This window comes from Vicia villosa, unplaced genomic scaffold, assembly GCF_029867415.1.
Source record: "Vicia villosa cultivar HV-30 ecotype Madison, WI unplaced genomic scaffold, Vvil1.0 ctg.000759F_1_1, whole genome shotgun sequence".
NCBI classification, from domain to species: domain Eukaryota; kingdom Viridiplantae; phylum Streptophyta; class Magnoliopsida; order Fabales; family Fabaceae; genus Vicia; species Vicia villosa.
Genome location: NW_026705340.1, coordinates 456,574 through 475,503, shown reverse-complemented (window position 1 = coordinate 475,503; position 18,930 = coordinate 456,574). Strand labels below are relative to the sequence as shown.

General features: G+C 30.4%; 1 protein-coding gene and 1 long non-coding RNA gene across 2 annotated transcripts; one reads left to right on the top strand and one right to left on the bottom strand.

The window, feature by feature from the left end:
* Positions 1–747: 747 nt before the first annotated feature.
* On the top strand, positions 748–8,215 carry LOC131631029 (protein neprosin-like). The gene is made up of 5 exons (XM_058901792.1): positions 748–893; positions 1,169–1,330; positions 1,724–1,777; positions 1,929–2,081; positions 7,805–8,215. The coding sequence occupies exons 1-5, from the start codon at positions 756–758 to the stop codon at positions 8,189–8,191; spliced, it is 894 nt and encodes a 297-aa protein (XP_058757775.1). The 5' UTR covers positions 748–755; the 3' UTR covers positions 8,192–8,215.
* On the bottom strand, positions 5,971–7,546 carry LOC131631030 (uncharacterized). The gene is made up of 5 exons (XR_009292589.1): positions 7,067–7,546; positions 6,741–6,774; positions 6,529–6,604; positions 6,139–6,207; positions 5,971–6,037 (listed from the first exon to the last, which is right to left on the bottom strand). It is a non-coding gene; the product is annotated as an uncharacterized LOC131631030 (long non-coding RNA).
* Positions 8,216–18,930: the final 10,715 nt, after the last annotated feature.

Sequence of the window (18,930 nt, the reverse complement as noted above, 5' to 3'; positions counted from 1 at the left end):
TTTTGATTTTTATATATTATATTATATTATATTATATTATATTATATTATATTATATTATATTATATTATATTATATTATATTATAAATATTAGCCAAGCTTTGTTTCTGCTAGGAATCAAACTCTTATTCTCTGAATATTGTCATTTGTAGAGACTCGTTTGCCACTCGAATCCAAACACTTAATTTGATTTATTTAAACATTAAGAATTATAATATATTCAACCATTATTAGTTCATTTCATGATGACACTTTTTCTTTTTATTTGTATTTTAAAATGAACATTTGTATATAAATACCCTTAGAAGTATCACATATTCATCAAAATAACATCCAAAAGTTATGTCTATAGTTATCTTTCTCATTCTTAGTTTTCTCATAGCATTTTGCAAAGCTGATGGAAGAAACAAAGTTCAACTGAATGAGGAAAACCAATTTCCCATAGACAACTATTTTGATTGTGTTGATATCTACAAACAACCTTCTCTACAACATCCTTCACTAAAAAATCATAAAATTCAGGTATAGTTTTTGAAAAATTTATAAGATTAATTTTCTTACTTTAGTGTAATTAATAATAAAAAAAATTATTCATTTATTATTCTTGATTTCATACCTTAAATTTCCACTATGGACTAATTTATTCATTTCTATAGAATTTCAACATCAATTTCAATTCACTGAACCATAATTTATTCTCTCTCTATTGCAACTTATGTAGCTTTACCCAACTTTTGCAAAGAAGACATCATTTTATGGCAGTGAATGAATGTCCAGTAGGAAAAGTGCCTCTTTACAACATGACAAGAAGACATCAAAATGTTACTAATTCCTCTTCCAAATTACTAATTAATGATTTTCAGCAAGATTCTCAAAATTCCCCTGGCTACCATGTAAGTTGTTTTTTTTCATCCATATATTTTACATGGAATATTATAAAATTGTGATAAACCAAAACCAATAGTCATCAATTCAAGATTTAATAGTTAAATCATGGTTACGCTCACGGGAGAGAAAAAGTTAAAAACAATTCATTTGTATGAACGAGAGAGGAAATTAAACTTTAATATTAAATTTAGAGTTATGAATGTGCATATTCAATCACAATAAAATTTATAGATTACATTAAATATTCCATATTTTAAACATTATATATTTGTGTTTATAGATGGTAACTCTAGAGACAACTAAAAATATGATATTTCATGGAGCATTCGCGGGCATAACTGGATACAATCTATTACTTCAAGATAACCAATACAGCATATCTTCAATTTGGGTTGAAAATGGGCCACCAACGGAACTTAATAGCATAAAAGTAGGAGTTGGGGTAAGTTACTTTCTTTATAATTTATCGTGGGTGTTTTTTATTTATGAAAAAACTTAGATACAATTATTTAGGTGTAGTTCTTACTATTTTTCAATAAAAATATGACAAATATACTTAAATATCATTTAGTGAATGAAAATAGGAGAAATTTGTATACGTGTAAGAGGAAATTATATACTTGTCCTATTTTAATTGGAAAATAGTAAAAACCACACCTAAAAAATTGTATCTAAGTTTTGTCCTTTTATTTATTGACATTAAATTATATTAGGAGAGAGTGAGATAGTGTTCATTCTTCAAATACTCTTTTTCATCAATATATTGATAGTTTCATATTTTGTGTATAAAAATATTTTATAATATGTAATTCATATGTATTTTTTTATGTACAAGATTCATCCAAGTTTATATGGAGACAGCCAATTGCGATTAACTACTCGTTGGACGGTAAGAATATAGATATAATGCAACCAATAATTTAAATACGAAGGAAACCATATATATATATATATATATATATATATATATATATATATATATATATATATATATATATATATGTTATTGTGCTCAAGTTTAAATTAATATGAACATGCAGGTGGATGGTTACAAAAAAACTGGATGTTACAATATACTTTGTCCGGGTTTTGTGCAAGTTAATCGTAATAAAGAATTTGCTCTTGGGTCTCTTGTATCTCCTAATTCTATTGGGTCAGCTTCAAAATACTTTACTTTCCTAAAAATCAAACAGGTAAAATTTAAACATTTATAAGTTTATTTATTACTTTGGTAATATTTTATGTAATACATGCAAAAAGTAATTACTACTAATACTTTATAAGAACTTTAAATACTAATAATTAAACTAATTTAAAAGAATAATATAAGATTTAAAATATCTAAGAATTATTTTATTCTATTATTTTTGTTTTTTTAAGTAATGTTTTTGTGATTGGTTAATACCATCGCCTAATAACTTATTTAATTATGTCTTATTTTCTTAAATACTAGTAACTAACCCGTGCGTACGCACGGGTTCTGGTCTGGTATGCGCATTTGTTAACATAATATATTTATTTTAAATAAAAAATTGAAAAAGAAAAAATATTTAAATCAATAATATATTTTTTCCCGTATACAAATATTATTTATGTTTAGGTATCATTTACAAAATATATGGATCAATAGTAAATTTTCGTATATAAAAAAATTTAAAGCAATGATAGATTTTTTTTCCGTATAAAATTTTTGAATCATAAATACCATTTTTCGTATATAAAAATATTTAGATCAATAATAGATTCTTTCCCGTATACAAATATTATTAATGTTTATGTATTGTTTACAAAAATATATGGATCAATATTAAATTTTCGTATATAAAAATATTTAGATCAATAATAAATTTTTTCCCGTATATCATTTTTTAATCAATTTTTTTAATCATAAATCTTTTTGTATATCTTTGGTTAGCAAATGGTATATGAACAATGATGATGATGATAATGATGTTGATGATGGTCACACTATTTTAAAAATGAGGTAGGATCTAAGAGTCAAAAATTGGGGTACAACAGCTTGCGCGGATTTTTGTATTGTTACCCGTGCGTCCGCACGGGTTCTGGTGTAGACCGTGAATATGTCACCAGTTTGTCATGAGAATCGGAAAAAATTATAAAATATCAAAATATTATTGAAAAAAAGGAAAAAAAATTGATTACAAGATAATTGTATAAGTTTTTAAAAACTTCTCTTGTTAAAAAAACTATTAAACATATACTTTATAAAAAATAATTGTGAACAATAGGAAAAATAAGTTTTTTTCAGGATTAATAGAGTTATAATAATAAAAAGATTTATAAAATTTAATAAATGAAACAAATAAATATTTTGATTAATTGAAAAAAGTAAAAAATAGAAATAATCATTAGAGAATAATTTCATAACTAAATTTAAATAATTAATTTAATCTATTAAAAAATTCATCAAAATAGAACCCAAACAATAGTTAGTAGTAATCTAATACGTATTAAAATGATACGCATGTATGTTATTTGATGAATTGGTATAACCCAAACAGAAAGAAAAAACCATGATGCATGATGATAGTAACATGTGAGTAATAAGTGTTTCTTTCTTACCCAAGAGGTATTGTATGTTATTTTGTTGATTAAAATAAAAAAAAAGTATTGTGGTGATACTGACCCGTGAAAATAGTGAGTTTCAATGATAAAATTCACACGAGTTAGTAAAAGTTACATCAAGTCCATTACCTAAGAATTCACAGGAGTTAGTAAAAGTTACTATAATCTTTTACTGAGTTAAACGTAAAAAATAGTATTGTGTCGGTAGTGACCCATAATAAAATTAAGTTATAAAATTCATAGAAAATGGGACAAAAAGGGACATGTGAGATAGAAGAAAAAATTGCAATTTAAATATAAGAATTTTATCTCACATATAAATTTGAAATAAATTATTTAAAATTATTTATTTATATGATATAAAATTATTTAAATACACATGTAAATTTAAAATAAGTTATTTAATTGTAAAATGGGACAAACATGTGGGATGGAAGAAAAAAGAGGAAATTTTACAATTTAAATATGAGAATTTTATCTCAATTTAAATATGAGAATTTATCTCACAAATAAATATAGTTGATGATTGAAATAGAATAAATATTATAAAGATAGTGACCGTGAGATGGAAAACTAATTGTCTATACAATTATTGTGTATAATCAAATTTGTTAAAATAAATTTTTAATTTTTATTAAAATTAAAAATAAATAAGATAATATGTTTAGTGATAATAAATAATTACAATTGATTAAATATATTAAAAAAATTAAGCTCACATTTATATAATTGTAAACTTAGTAGTATGTAATTAAAAAATAGTCTAATCAAATTCTATTAAAACACTTATAATACAAAAACAATTGCGATTGAATTAGTAAAAATGTTAATGATTTAGTTAAGGAATTATAAACTATTCACTCTTTTAAAACTGAATTAATGATATTTAAAAACGCAATTGATTTAGTTGAACAAATTATTCATTTAATATATTATTTATATTATAATCAATTATACTATATAAAAGTAACCATAATTTTTAATAGAATACCAAATGGGATATTTTCTCTATAGATACCACTACTACTTTAATTTCTCCCGAATGTAGTAACTATTTAGTACCAAGTCTTATGACACAGTGAGACTCTAACCAAGAATACATTTTAAAGGAACTTACAATTGAATAGAAGATATGGTAAGGCACTTTATAACAATTGTTATTATAAAATTTATGAACAAATGAATAGAAGTTATTTTAGCATAATTGAGATTGAACCTTGAATTTTCAACAATCTTACCATGTGCAAGAATAAACATATGCCTCAATAAAACATGATTTAAAATTGTACAGAGCTTTTACACACGTCTTAAGCTTTCCTTCATATTTTGAATCTGATTGATGGCTTTACTTGTATCAACAATCTGCAGTTTGCTTTTGTGTTGCAGATGAGTACCTTTTTCTTGCTAGCTAATAAAAAATAGTAGGTAACTTAAGAAAGTGGCTAAAGTATGTTACTGCATTTTGCTAATCCAAAAAGCTGTCACAACTTTGAAAAACCTACAAGGCCTGCTTCAGATAAGTTATTTTAAATTGAATAAATATTGATAGAGTGTAAACTTTATCCAGCAAGTACAATGTCATAATGATGTAAACATAAACTTTAGAGAAGCATGCTATTTAAAAACACAATTTTAATGAGATATGTCTGCAAACCTGTAACAAAAGTCTTACCTCCTACACAATTTCAAATGTACTTAATGGTGTGTGATGTGATGTTCATCATTTTAGGTGGTTGTAGGCCGACTCTAACAGGTCTTCTTCAAAGCTAGGATATGATAAGCTTTGGTTGACATTCAACAACTGTAACAATATATTAAGACAAGTGGTGAGATGAATTTAGTGGAGCAAAACTAAACATATTGAAAGTAATATAGTGCAGATAGAAAATAGGAACAAATAAAGTGGAAAGTATACTATAAGCTGATTCATAAGCATCAGTTTAAATAGAATACTTATATCCTTTAGTCATACTGAATCAAAAATAGGTAATGACATTCCTCTTGAAAAGCAACTGTATCAAGAAAGACATTCATAATTTTAGCAGAATCTTCAAAATCAAAGGAATTAGCTGTGACTCAAATAGAATAACATACAAATAGCATCAAGTCATAAACTGCAAACAATAAGCTTATGAGCACAGGAATGTCATCAATGCCATGTTAAACTATATAGTTTCCAGAATGATAAACAATAGCAAAAGAAAGCCCAAACAACATATTAATTAATTTATTGAAAAGTAATAAAAAAACTCTAATAATGTGAGAAGTATAAAAATGGCAAAAAAATTACCTCCAATGGGTTAGCAGTTTGCTTTGCATCAAGTGGTTTGGAATAAAGCCATTGTGGTGATAAGGGTATGCTGCTGTCACATGACATTTGATTTGAAAATAAAACCAGCTTTCGTCAACTAACGGTCACAATATATGCAAAAAATATGAGAAATACAATTAAGTCTCAGTTTCATCTTCATTTGTACACACATATACACAAGATACCTTTTAATGATACCTTTAGAGTCATCAAATAGTGCTGCAATCCCTTTCTCCCCATGTCCTTCAGATGCTTCATTTAGCACAACCAAAAATAAAATATTAACTGTCAACCATACTATAGCTGAAATAACATCTCTGAAACATTATAGTAAGAAAAGATAAGAGTAATACAGTTGGATCCATATCTTCATCGTCAGCAGCTGCAGGTTTGTTCTCTATGACACTTAGTGTTTCAAGAGCCTGTAGAGACATTAACATTCATATTTCATATAAAAGTATAAATTTTCAGAAACTGAAACCAATAAAAGAATAAAATCACACAAAACTCCACTAAAATATACATAAACTAAACTATAGAAATTAAATATAAAAATTTCACCACCAATCAAGGGTAACTAACAGTGCCAATTGTTTACACTATATATAAAATATAAATTTTCAGAAACTAAAATCAACACACGAAAACTAAATTTCACAAAACAGAAACAAAATTTCACCACTAATCATAGGTTAGATTATCAATTGATCAAAGTTATTACTGATAAATGGAATGAGAGTTACCTTTTTGGATTTCTCCTCTTCCATTTTCTTCAAAATCTCTTATTTCTGCTTGTTCTTGAGTTCACGTTTCAGTGCACTGTAAACCAAAAAAAGGTGAATTTTGAAAACTTAAAGCATGAAAAATTCGACAAATGTGGTGATGGTGAAATCGATTTAGCAATGAGAGCGAAAAGTTTAGAGTTCCAATGTCAAGTATAGTCCATGTTAAGTACCTTGTAAGAAGATTGTGCAGCTTGGATGAATCTCCTGAAAGCCAAAGAAGATGGTTAGAGTTCCATTGAATTTAAGCTATGGTTGAACAAAAGCATCATCAACAAAATCATCATTTTCAAAACACAAATCCTTCAAAATGTGAGGAAAAAAGAGAGAAAGACCATTGTTCATGTTAAAGAACCACAAACATCAAACACAGAGAAATCACAAACATCGAGAAACTCAAAAGTTGTTCATTATTTCCAATTTCACAAACCCTTTCGAAATTTTGAGAGAGAAGAAGAGAGATTAATGACAAAATTACATAAACTCGAAAAGATCTCACCTAGCTTTGCCGATTCAGAGTTGTTTCAACTCAACATTCATCATCAAACGTTCAAAACCGAACACCACAGCTTCAAACGCGAACGAAACCACTCTGCAACATCATCAAACCGTGTTCATCGCACAACACAGAAAAATAACATGCAAAGCTAGGTGAGATGCCGGTTCACAAAGGCGACGAGAGCTTAAGAACTCATCGACCTCCGACGATTGCTTCAACCCAGAGTTTGACACACCGCAACTAACTTCTTCGCCATATTGATAAAATTGCTTCCAAGAGAAAAAGAATCGCCCAACAAATTCGACAATACCCTCTCACATCGATACGCATTTTCATCTCCAAATCTGCAGTAAAGTTGAAGGAAGAGAAAGAAGAACAAATTCTTCTTGAGAAAAAAAAGGAAAATGAAGAGAGAGAATGAGAGAAAGGACGAGAGAGAAGGAAGAAATTGAATTAGTGACATACAGATAAGCAAGGAGAGAAAAGTAGTGGCTGTAGAATTTTTTGAAGTAAATTAAACAAATGGTGATATGTGACATCTGCTTTTTATTTATTCCTAACAATCAAAGGCAAAATTCAGTAATTATATAGTTGTAATGGAACAAAGTGACATCATTGGTTGGAAAAAGTAAATTTTGGACAACAAATACCCCTATTTTATACACATGGCAGATATAGAAGCAAGGACATAGTGGTGTTTTCCACAACCATTTCCTTTCTTATATTATAGATTTGTAGGATCGAACTACAGGTCACTGGTGGTTGATTATGCAGTGGGAATCAATATACGTTGGACATTGGCCAAAAGAATTATTCAATCGTATAAGCAAAGGAGCGTCTTTGATTAGATTTGGAGGTCAAACGCATTCCCCACCTAATAAAGATAGTCCACCAATGGGTAGTGGGAGATTGCCCAAAGAAAAATACAAAAACTCGGCTTTCATGGAAAGACTTCATATTATTGATTCAGAATATAATGAAGTGGATGTAAAATCGAATGATATGAAGCCATACAAAGATTCCAGTTCAAATTGTTATGACTTGGGATACCATGGTTATGAAGGGCCTATATATAGGCAAGCATTTCTCTATGGTGGGCCAGGTGGGAGAAATTGTGAGATTTGATTATATTGACAAATTTATTTAATAAAATTGGGATTCCTCCAAATTTTGAATAATTTCAAGTGGTTTAATCATTCATTATTTATAACTTCAATTTAGTTATTAAAACAACTCCTAATTAGACAGATAAAAAAAGCAATTAAATTAAGAATAACTTTAATAATTAAGATTATACATAAATAGTAGGCAAACGAGCAACAATCACTACTATAAAAAAGACATTTTACCATAGTTGTGAGACAAATATTACCATGGGTGAATGTCCGTAGTAAAGAAATGTGTGGTTGTATATTTCCACATTACCACCACAGACTGGTAGTCATGGTAAAAACACAACAACGCTTGAATTTTGGTATATTTTTCAACATTTCATGCAATGGCCTAGCTTGTAGCACAATGTAATTTCATAATAATGTTTTATTAGTGTGGATATTAATTGAGTTAGTAAGTTAAATGACTTTTCTAAGTAAATAAGAGCAAGTTGGTAATTGGGAGGTTAGAATGAAGGGGAAAATGGTAAATATGCCAAGCCTCTATTTAAAGGGTTTTCATTCTCGTTTCTCTCATTCTTGTCAATTTTAGTGTGCATTAAAAATCGGAATTTGGCAAAGGCTTAGGGAGCCAAAAGGGAGAGAGAGTGTGTGTGTGTGTGTGTGTGTGTGTGTGTGTGTGTGAGAGAGAGAGAGAGAGAGAGAGAGAGAGAGAGAGAGAGAGAACGTGAGTTGAGAGGGAAAAAGAGATTTTTAAGCTCAAGTTCATTATTAAATGTGCATGAGAGAATCAAGCTTGGACCATGGAGGAGCATCACCCATCAAGCTTTGGATAATCATTCTCCAACCTTTATTCCCTGAAAATCAGAAATTCCTTGAGTGGCGAATTCTAGTTTAGGTTTTATTTTAGGGATTAGAACATTTAGCAACTCGGAATGATAGGAAGAGATGTTGATTGTTTGATTCTTAGTACTTGTATGTTTTGACTTTTTGTATGTTGTGTGATAACATGGTGATATGTGCATCTCACTTGGTAATTGAAATGGGTTTGAAGATTTGCATTTTGACATTTAAGTAGAAGAGTATTGTCTAAGAAAAGATAATATAACATGATGTAGTGCGTCTGTGATCCGAATCTCACTCCAGAGCTTAATATTGGCCGGGGAAAGACAAGAAACTTTGTGAAGCAATTTTGTGACCCAAATTCCACTTGAATGACGAGTATTGCATGGGGAAAGACTTTTTACTTCGTGAGGGAAATCCGTAACTCGAATGATGAATATTCGCTAGGAAAGATTTCTCTTGTATCCGTGACTTGAATTCCACTCGAAAGATAAGTATTGGCCAGAGAAAGATATTCACTTTTCTATGAGACTCCCGAGGTAACCGAAGCATAATGTAAGACCATCCGACGATGTTTATGCTTGTGATGGGATTGTTGGATCTCGTACCTGTTGCTTGTATGACCATGTGGTGTGTGAGCTAGATAGTCCTTATGTCACTGAGATTTAAAAATCTCATTCCACTCATTTTGTTGTTTCAGATTCTTTGAGCCAAGATGAAGGCAAGGATAAGATGGCATGAGCATGACGCGATGGTGTTTCAGTTGTTTTATTCCACTTTGTTTTGATGATCTTGTAGTATTTTGGAGATATCAGTATTATTATCCATGTATTGTACTTATGTATTTATATCGTACTTAAATTTGTGATATAATGTAAACACTTATGTTATGATTTCAGTACCAAATCTAAAGTTGTGTACATATTATTCTATACATATATGAAAACTTATTTTTTTTTCATATTATTAGTTATTAATTCAACTCGAGAGGTTATATATTTAGTAAGGATTGGAAAACACTAAAACCACATAAGATATGTACAAGAAATAACATTATCAATAATAGACACAATAAATACATATACTAACTAATCATAAATAGCACAAACATGTATTAATAAATACAACTACAATAACAAAAACAATAATTTATCTTAACAAACAACGATATAATTCAATAAAAACACTTAGAATACACAAACAACAACATTTACCAACATGTTATATATTGTCTTAGACATTGCGTCTAAAGATGAAGATGAAAGAGCTCTTAGAAACTCCAAAGCCTTGAATACTATATTCAATGGTGTGGAGAAGAATATGCTTGGATTAATAAACACATGTACTGAAGCCAAAGAGACTTGGGAGATCCTCAAAACTTCACATGAAGGCACATCCAAAGTTCGTATGTCAAGGTTACAGCTTCTGCCTGTAACATCCCGGTTAAATTTTATATTATTATTATTTTAAATAACTTATTTGAGTATTAGAGTGCTTTATTTGATTTGATTGGTATTTTTGGGAATTATTGAATTTTTGGTAGAAATATTAGAATTTTATAATATTTAAATAATAGAGAAAATAGAAATTTATTAAAAAGTGGAGTACTGAGGCGAAATTAGTGAGAATTAAGAGAGAATTGTATAATTACTTAAAATAAAAGAATCAAGTTAACTTAAATAGAAATGAGGGAGAACTTTTACTAGTACGTGAAAAGTTGTCAGCAGAGCTGGGAAACCCTAGCAAAGCAAGAGTAGAGCATCCATAGCAGTAGATTCAAAGTTTTTGTTGCGAATTTATGTCAGTGGAGCTATTCTGTTAGGTTTTGTTTTGTTGGCTGCATTTTGTTAAAACAAGTAGTTCAGACAGATGTCTTGAGATGTTGGTACGACATCGTAGTATGCCTTGTTTCTATTGAAAGATTTGCTCCATGTTTAAGATATTTGAAGATTCTCAGCAGATTTGTTTCATAATTATTATGATCTAATAAGCGTGTGATTCCAGAAGCTTTAAAGATTAATTTTGCCTTACTGTAGAATCCTAGATTGAATGTCGTAACATTCAAGGAAACATTATTTGATTTGATTTTAAAAGATTTTCTTTGAATTGCTGGAGCCCAATTTAATTTCAATCCCAAGCGTTCCTCTGACTATAAAAAGAAAGACTATAAACCTAAGGAACATAAAAGACACATGCGTGAGACTATTCGTTAGGTGTCATACCCCAATTTTTAACCCTAAGATCCTGCATCATAGGCATTGTTTAAATCACATCAATATTACTTGTTTATTTTATTTTGCCTCTCACGTCCTTGAGCTCACCTACACGGGAATCATCAGACACCTCTTTGTTCATATTTTGCCATTTATAGTTATTATGTTTCACTAACCATTTATCAAAATCAAAAAATACTTCTTGTTTGTTTTGCTTATTTTTACCAGATTGGGCTTTGGATCAATAAGTTCAAAAGAAATTACTCAAGAACGAATGATTTAGGGTTTCTCCTATGTTCTATGCTTGAATATTGTTCATCATCATCTAAGTGGTAAAATATTGGTGGAAGTTTTCATTAAATCAAGATTTTTTTGTTGGTCAAACAATTGAATTCATTTTTATGGAGCATTGATTCAAGAGGGTTCAAATTCAATCAATTGATGTCAAGTTCTTAAGCATTTATCTTGTTCAAAGAATTTGGTTTAAGTTGAGGAAAGTATATAAAGTGGATTACTTGGAATGGATTTCTTCAATCACAAGTTGCTTGGAAATTTAAGACATTCATTATTTTTCAATGATATTTCCAAATTCAAAATCAAATGGAGGGAAAATTCTTTTGTTTCATTACTTGAGGAAAGATCAATATACTTTACCATACCTTGAAGATTGCAAAGAAACTTAAGGCATTCATCACAACTCTTTCAAGTTCAAGTCCATTGATCATTCAAGTTTCACAGGACATCATTCAAGATTCAACTTCATTCATTGTCCATCATTTCAAATTCAATTCATTTCATTCACGATCATTTTCATAGCATGGTTCAAGGTTCCATAATTATTCAAAGCTTGCAAGACTTTTTGTTCAAGATTCAAATTTCAAGTTCAAGTCTCTTTCAAAAAAGCATACAAGTTATGATACATTTGGCTTTACACTTTTCAAGAATTACAAGAATAAAAGATGTTCCTAAACATATCTCTAAGCCTAAATTGCTCAAGTTCCATAGCCTTTTAAGTCCACTTTGTTAATCCACCATCTTCTCCATGAAAAAGAAATGGATATATAATTAGCAATGTTATCCATGAAAGAAAAGCAATTACAAAAGCCCAAAAATTTAAGTCAAAATCACAAATGTTGCAAGCTTATGAACAACATCAAAACGGAAAAACACGTCACCTGAGATTCCTGTTACCGAAAACCGCCGCCGGAACTCATTAGGCGCCGCTCCGGAAAGCTAAACCACCTCCATTTTTTAATATCTTTATACTAGAAGGTTTTTTTTCCTCTCATGAGCACGAATCCGTCTTTATTTTCATGCGTTATTATTTTAGGAAAGAATTAATATGATTTATTTAAATATAGTGACAAATCAAAAAACCTTGTCACTCGCTCTGTTTTCTATCATTCTCTTCATCTGCTCTCTCCATAAAACCTTGCTTCACAAAACAACAATCTCCAACAAAAAACAGGCATTCTTCAACCATAACCTCAACACCCAACCTTCAAGTCTTCGCACCGTCATCTGTTCACAACATTCGACACCACAAACACATCTTCAACGACAACACAATGTCCGGTATCAGTATCATTTTTTTCTTCTTCTTAATAATTAATAATTAATTTAGGCATTTAGTTAAATAACATTAAACATAAAACAATGAGAAATTATTTTAAAAATATAATAATTTTAATAAAAGAAACTCTTTGTTGTTTTATTTACAAATGTATGACTTTAGAAACTATATGCTTAATTCTTTAATTTAATAATATTATCATAGTTGGTTATGATAAGTGATAACTCAATCAGTCATTATTTTGATAATATATTATTATAAAGAAAAGAAAAAAGAAAGTAAAACTATAACTCAATTGGATGACATTATCTCCTTCATATCCAGCGAAGTGCACGGTCACTCTCACTTTAGTTTTTGGAACAGTGTGATCTTTTATTTTTCTTATGTTTTTAATTAAAAAAACTGGACCCCTTAAAATATGAGGCCCAATGTTATATAGCTGGTTGCACCTGTGAATGGTCGGCCCTGACCAATATATTATTAGTTACACCATATATTATGCGCACGCACATGCATGCGCGCATATTTATCTTTAATACATAAAAAAATTGTTAGTAGTTTATGTAATGTATTGTTAGTAGTTTGTAGAGAAGAAGAAAATGGGGAATGGAAACTTTTAGTTTATGTAATGTATTATTAGTTTATGTAATGTATTATTATTGTTTATGGAGGTTGTGCTGCTTAATACACACATCAATTATTTTTAGTGGATGTTATTTTGCTGAAGCTTCAAGGTCAAATATGGAATTTTGACATTTCATTAGTGATTATATGTCTGAAGGGAATTTTTCATTCTCTCAGCTGTTACCAGCTATGTTTTGTACTATTATTAATATTATTACCAATTCATTATAGTTAATCAACATTTCATTTCACTTTTATTCATCTTATGCAATCAAATTTTGGATTTTGAATTTTAAATGTTTATGCAATGCTGTGAATTTTGAATGTTGTTTTTTTCCATGAATGATTGATCTTGGTTTGATTTAGTTTCTTTTTTTCAGGAATGGATGGTCGAAATTCTCTTATGATTGACATCTTGGTAGCCATCGGCGGCATTGCAATATACCTTCTTGTTGTAGCTGCTATTGCTGGTTTGTGGAGGCTTTGTCGACACCGGCGAGCTGCTCGGATACTCCGAAAGCGAGGCACTGAGTCAACATTTGACTCTTGTTAGCCTTGATCATTTTTTAATCAACATTTCCATGATTTTGAATGTTTATCTTCAGGAGGGGATGGTTCAGTTTCTACTAAGATTCTCATCTTGCTAGCCATTGTCGGCATCGAAATATATCTTCTTTTTGTAGCTGCTATTGCTGGTTTGTGGAGGCTTTATCAACACCGACGAGCCGCTCGGATACTCGGAAAGCGAGGCACTGAGTCAACATTTGACTCAGCTGTCTCGCTGCAACACGCTGAACAACAGTGCAACGTGTGTGCCTACGAGTTCGAAACCAGAGACATACTCCATAACTTGCCATGCGGCCATGTATTTCATAAAAAATGCATGGGTGATACCTGCCCAAATTGCCGGGCAAAAATTTGATATACCCGCGCCTTATATATATTTATAAATAAATAAATAAATAAAAAATCAAACATGTTAGTAATCACTTAGTTAATCAAACATGTTTATAAATAAATAAATAAATATTTGAATTTTGAACAAGTATGAAGCTATCATTAACACTGATTCTAAAGCCTCTCTTCACTCTCGTCTCAATCCTCCAACAACAAACGATAAACCATCCAATGGAACTGAAGCGAACAACATTCAACAACACTAACAAATACAATGTCAGGTATATCACTTCTCTTTTATTTTATTTTATTTTATTTCATTTGCATCATCCTCTAATTATTAATTTTGTATTGTTATGATTATGAATATTCTGAGTTGTGAAATGTAAGAGTAGTTTGTAAAAAGAAGAAAATGTATGTATGAGAATGAACAAATTATCATGGGAATGGAAAATTTTCATTTCCAATTTAGTTTATGTAATGTATTATTATAGTTAATCAACATTTCATTTCACTTTTATTCATCTTATGCAATCAGATTTTAGATTTTGAATTTTGAATCTTTCTGCTATGCTGTGAATTTTGAATGTTGTTTCTTTCCATGAATGATTGACCTTGGTTTAATTTAGTTTCTTTTCTTCTTTTTTTTAGGAAAGGATGGTGAGATACTCCTATGATTGCCATCTTGATAGCCATTGGCGGTTTTGCAATATTCCTTCTTGGCGGCTTTGAAAGAATTATTATTTCAGGATAGTGATTTTATCATAAAATACAAATAAAAAGAACCTTCTCACTCGATACTTCACTCTGTTTTCTACCAGTCTCCAAGCGGCCTTCAACCTTGCTTCATCTGGTCACAACATTCAACAACACCGACAAACACAATGTCCGGTATATCACTTCTCTCTTTTTTTTCTTTCATTTTGCATCATCCTCCAAGTATTAATTTTGTATTGTTATAATTATGAATATTCTGAGTTGTGAATATTATGACTATTCATTATCGCCAATGCCGCCATTGGTACAATTAGTATCATCTTTGTTGAAGTTATCGTTTATGTGTTCTCATTGTTGAAGTTGCTTGTTTTCTTGTTGTGTGAAAGGGAAAGATGATGAGAAAGAGAAGTATATTTCGTAGCTAATCCGTAGCTAAAATTGTAGCTAATCTCTAGTTAAATTTTTGTTTGTAAAAAATATCACGAGTTCCTTTTCAATCATAGAGCATGAATGATTAACAATCTGATATCATGTTTACACTCTAAATGATTTTGTGTTGAGTATTGATCTTTGTATGATTTAGTTTCATTTCTTTTTTTCTGGAATGGATGGTCGATATCCTCCTATCTATGCCATCTTGTTTACAATAAATTCTTAATTTAATACTTTTTATTCATATTAAATTACTTGTACTTAGAAAAATCAATTTTCTTAAATAAAGATAATTATTTTAATGTTATTTCTCACTCTCACTTTAGTTTTTGGAACAAAGTGACCTTTTATTTTTCTTATGTTAGTAATTAAAAACATGGACCCCTCAAAATATGAGGCCCAATGTTGCATAGCTGGTTGCACCGGTGAATGGCTGGCCCTAACCAATATATTGTTAGTTAGACCATATATTATGCGCACGCACGCACATGCATGCGCGCATATTTATCTTTAATACATAAAAAAATTCATCACTAAATTTCATTCAATTTTTAGTGAGGAAATCCTCCAACCACACCACAATCCAACTCAATATCAATTTCAACAACAATTAAGATAAACCATTCAATGCAGTTATTATGTTGTTAAATTTCTTATGGTCCTAGGCACTTATTGTGTTGATAAATTCCTTGAGTTGAAGCATTGATTCATGGATCGATTTGTACTAGAGCTTCACTGCTCTTTTCACAGCTCGGGAAAGGTAACTGGTGACAATAGCAGTCCTAAGCGGGATAACACAGGGGAAGAAGAAGAGCTTGTGGTCCTACATTGATTGTTTCGTGCATGTAGCTATGAAAGCAAGAGAATATGAAGAGGGATTTAAGTGTTGGATCATTCAGAAAGATCTTAAGTAGGATAACTCCTTCAAGGGTAAATTGTGATGCAACGAGGCCCATAGTCTAAAAGAGTTGTTGAATAGGGAGCATCCGTTCATTAAGCTCGAGGAGAAACTTGTCGTTTAGGCTAACAACCAGTAAGTAGTAGATATAAATTTCTATTGATCATCCAAAAAAGATTCCAACAGGCGAAGGAGGAATCCAACTGCATGACCCATGGCTAGTACGACAAGTACACCCATTTGAACACTTATCTAGATAAGATATATCAACAGTGTGCCAACACAAAATTCATGAAGATCGGGATAAAAAAACTTTCCATATAAGATAATATTCTAGTACTGATAAGACTAGATAATGTCATTTTCTAAAAATACTAAAATTAACTTTAAAATCCTAAAAACTTTATTATTTCTTTATTACCAATTTAAATTAAAGAAAAAAACATTTTCAATTAGAAAATGTGCGTAGAGTTAATGTTTTATTGGTTATTCGGTTAATTTTTGTTTGCTTAAAAAATCAATTTGGTACAATAATTTTAAGTGTTAATTGTGTCTGTTCTTGAAACTTTTTTCTAATAAAAAATAATAAGTTAGTTGTGATGAATAAGAGAGTTGATTGAAAGAGACTTGGTTTACTATTATTTATAAATACATTCTATTTTCAATTTCCTGAGAAATAAATAGAAATAGTTTTCTTCTTCTTTAACACATCATTTTCGAACTTGACCATAAAAAATCATTCACTTATTTTTGAAATTCACTCCCTTACTCACTCTCTCTCTCTCTCTCTCTCTCTCTCTCTCTCTCTCTCTCTCTCTCTCTCTCTCTCTCTCTCTCTCTCTCTCTCTCTCTCAATCTCAATAACTCACAGGCATGGGTCATGATCCAAGTAATGCATGCATTCTTGATTTGTATAATGCTTTTAATATGGTTGCCTTGGAACTAACAACTATAAATTGAGCTTTAATCTTTCGAGTTTTGAAATTTTCTATAAGAAGGTGTTTGAAGAGTGATCACATAAGGAGAGTGAATATTTCTGATTCCTTTTCAATCATGGGGAATGAATGATTAACAATTTGATATCATGTTTACACTCTAAATGATTTTATGTTGAGTATTGTTCTTTGTATGATTTAGTTTTTTTTCTTTTTCAGGAAAGGGTCGTGGTGGTGAACCTCGTATCTATGCAATCTTGATAGCAGTTGGCGGCTTTATAGCATTCCTTATTATTTTAGTCGCTATTAATCGTTTGTTGAGGCTTCGACGGTATCGACAAGCCGCTTCTCGAATACTCAGAGACAGAGAGAGAGAGTCAATATTTTACTCGGCTATCTCGCTGCAACATGCTGAAACACAGTGCATGGTGTATGTCTACGAGTTTGAAACTGGAGACACACTTCATAGCTTGCCATGCAGACATGCATTTAAAAGAGAATGTATGTTCGAATATTTATTTAAATCTGCTTATACCTACCCAAATTGCATGGCAAAATTTGAAATACCTTATATTTATTTATAAAATAAAAAAGAGTAAATCAAACATGTTAATCAGTTAGTTAACCAAATTCAAATTCACAGTTTTCATTCTCAACTTTTTATCTTATCTCTCATCTAAATCATCCAACCACACACCGTAATCCAACTCAATCACAATTTCAACAAAACAAAGATAAACCATTCAATGCAATTATTGTGTTAATAATTTCCTTATGTTCCAAGGAATATCATGGAAGAGTGGAAAGAAATCCATCATTTCTACTTCTACTATGGAGCCATAAATTGTGGCATTCCATGAGGCATAAATTGAGGCATATATAGCGAAGTGCACTCTCACTCTCACTCTAGTTTTTGAACCATTGTTGTATAGCTGGTCGCACCGGTGAATGGTCAGCCATGGCCACTATATTGTTAGTTAGACCATATATTATGCACACGCACATGCATGCACACATATTTATCTTTAATACATAAAAAAATTCATCACTAAATTTCGTTCAATTTTTAGTGAAGAAATCCTCCAACCACACCACAATCCAACTCAATCTCAATTTTAATAACAATGAAGATAAACCATTCAATGCAGTTATTGTGTTGATAAATTCCTTATGGTCCTAGGCACCGCTTGTCTCTCTACACAATATATCGGTTCCTATTAAACTTAAATCTTTTTGTGACACTAATTTTAGATGGAAAAGAACTTTGTACTCATTCGTGTCAACACCTGAAGTTAGAATAGGAATTGCCTTTGGAAGCGGAAGCAGCCAATCGACCACTGGTCACTACAAAAAAAAAGGTCATCTGCCACGGCAAAAAACCGCGACTATATGCAAAATAAGCATGGTTTAATGCTTTGGCCACATAAACTTGATTGTGGGATATACGGGTGTGGCCTAAAGTATAAGCCACAATTTTCTTGTTTGAGCCACGTTTTATGGACATCCGTGGCTTGTATAGACCACGATTCTGATTTAATGTATGGCATACAGTTTAGTTGCCAAGGTCTTGCCACGGTTTGTTTATGACCACCAATTACAACTCTGGTTATATTTGTACGT

Bases quoted from the DNA above. Each gene is read 5' to 3' on its own strand.
- LOC131631029 (XM_058901792.1), top strand. From the start codon at position 756: ATGGCAGTGAATGAATGTCCAGTAGGAAAAGTGCCTCTTTACAACATG. The intron at 1,331-1,723 runs GTAAGTTACTTT...TTTATGTACAAG, and splicing joins GCATAAAAGTAGGAGTTGGG to ATTCATCCAAGTTTATATGG. The intron at 2,082-7,804 runs GTAAAATTTAAA...ATAGATTTGTAG, and splicing joins CTTTCCTAAAAATCAAACAG to GATCGAACTACAGGTCACTG.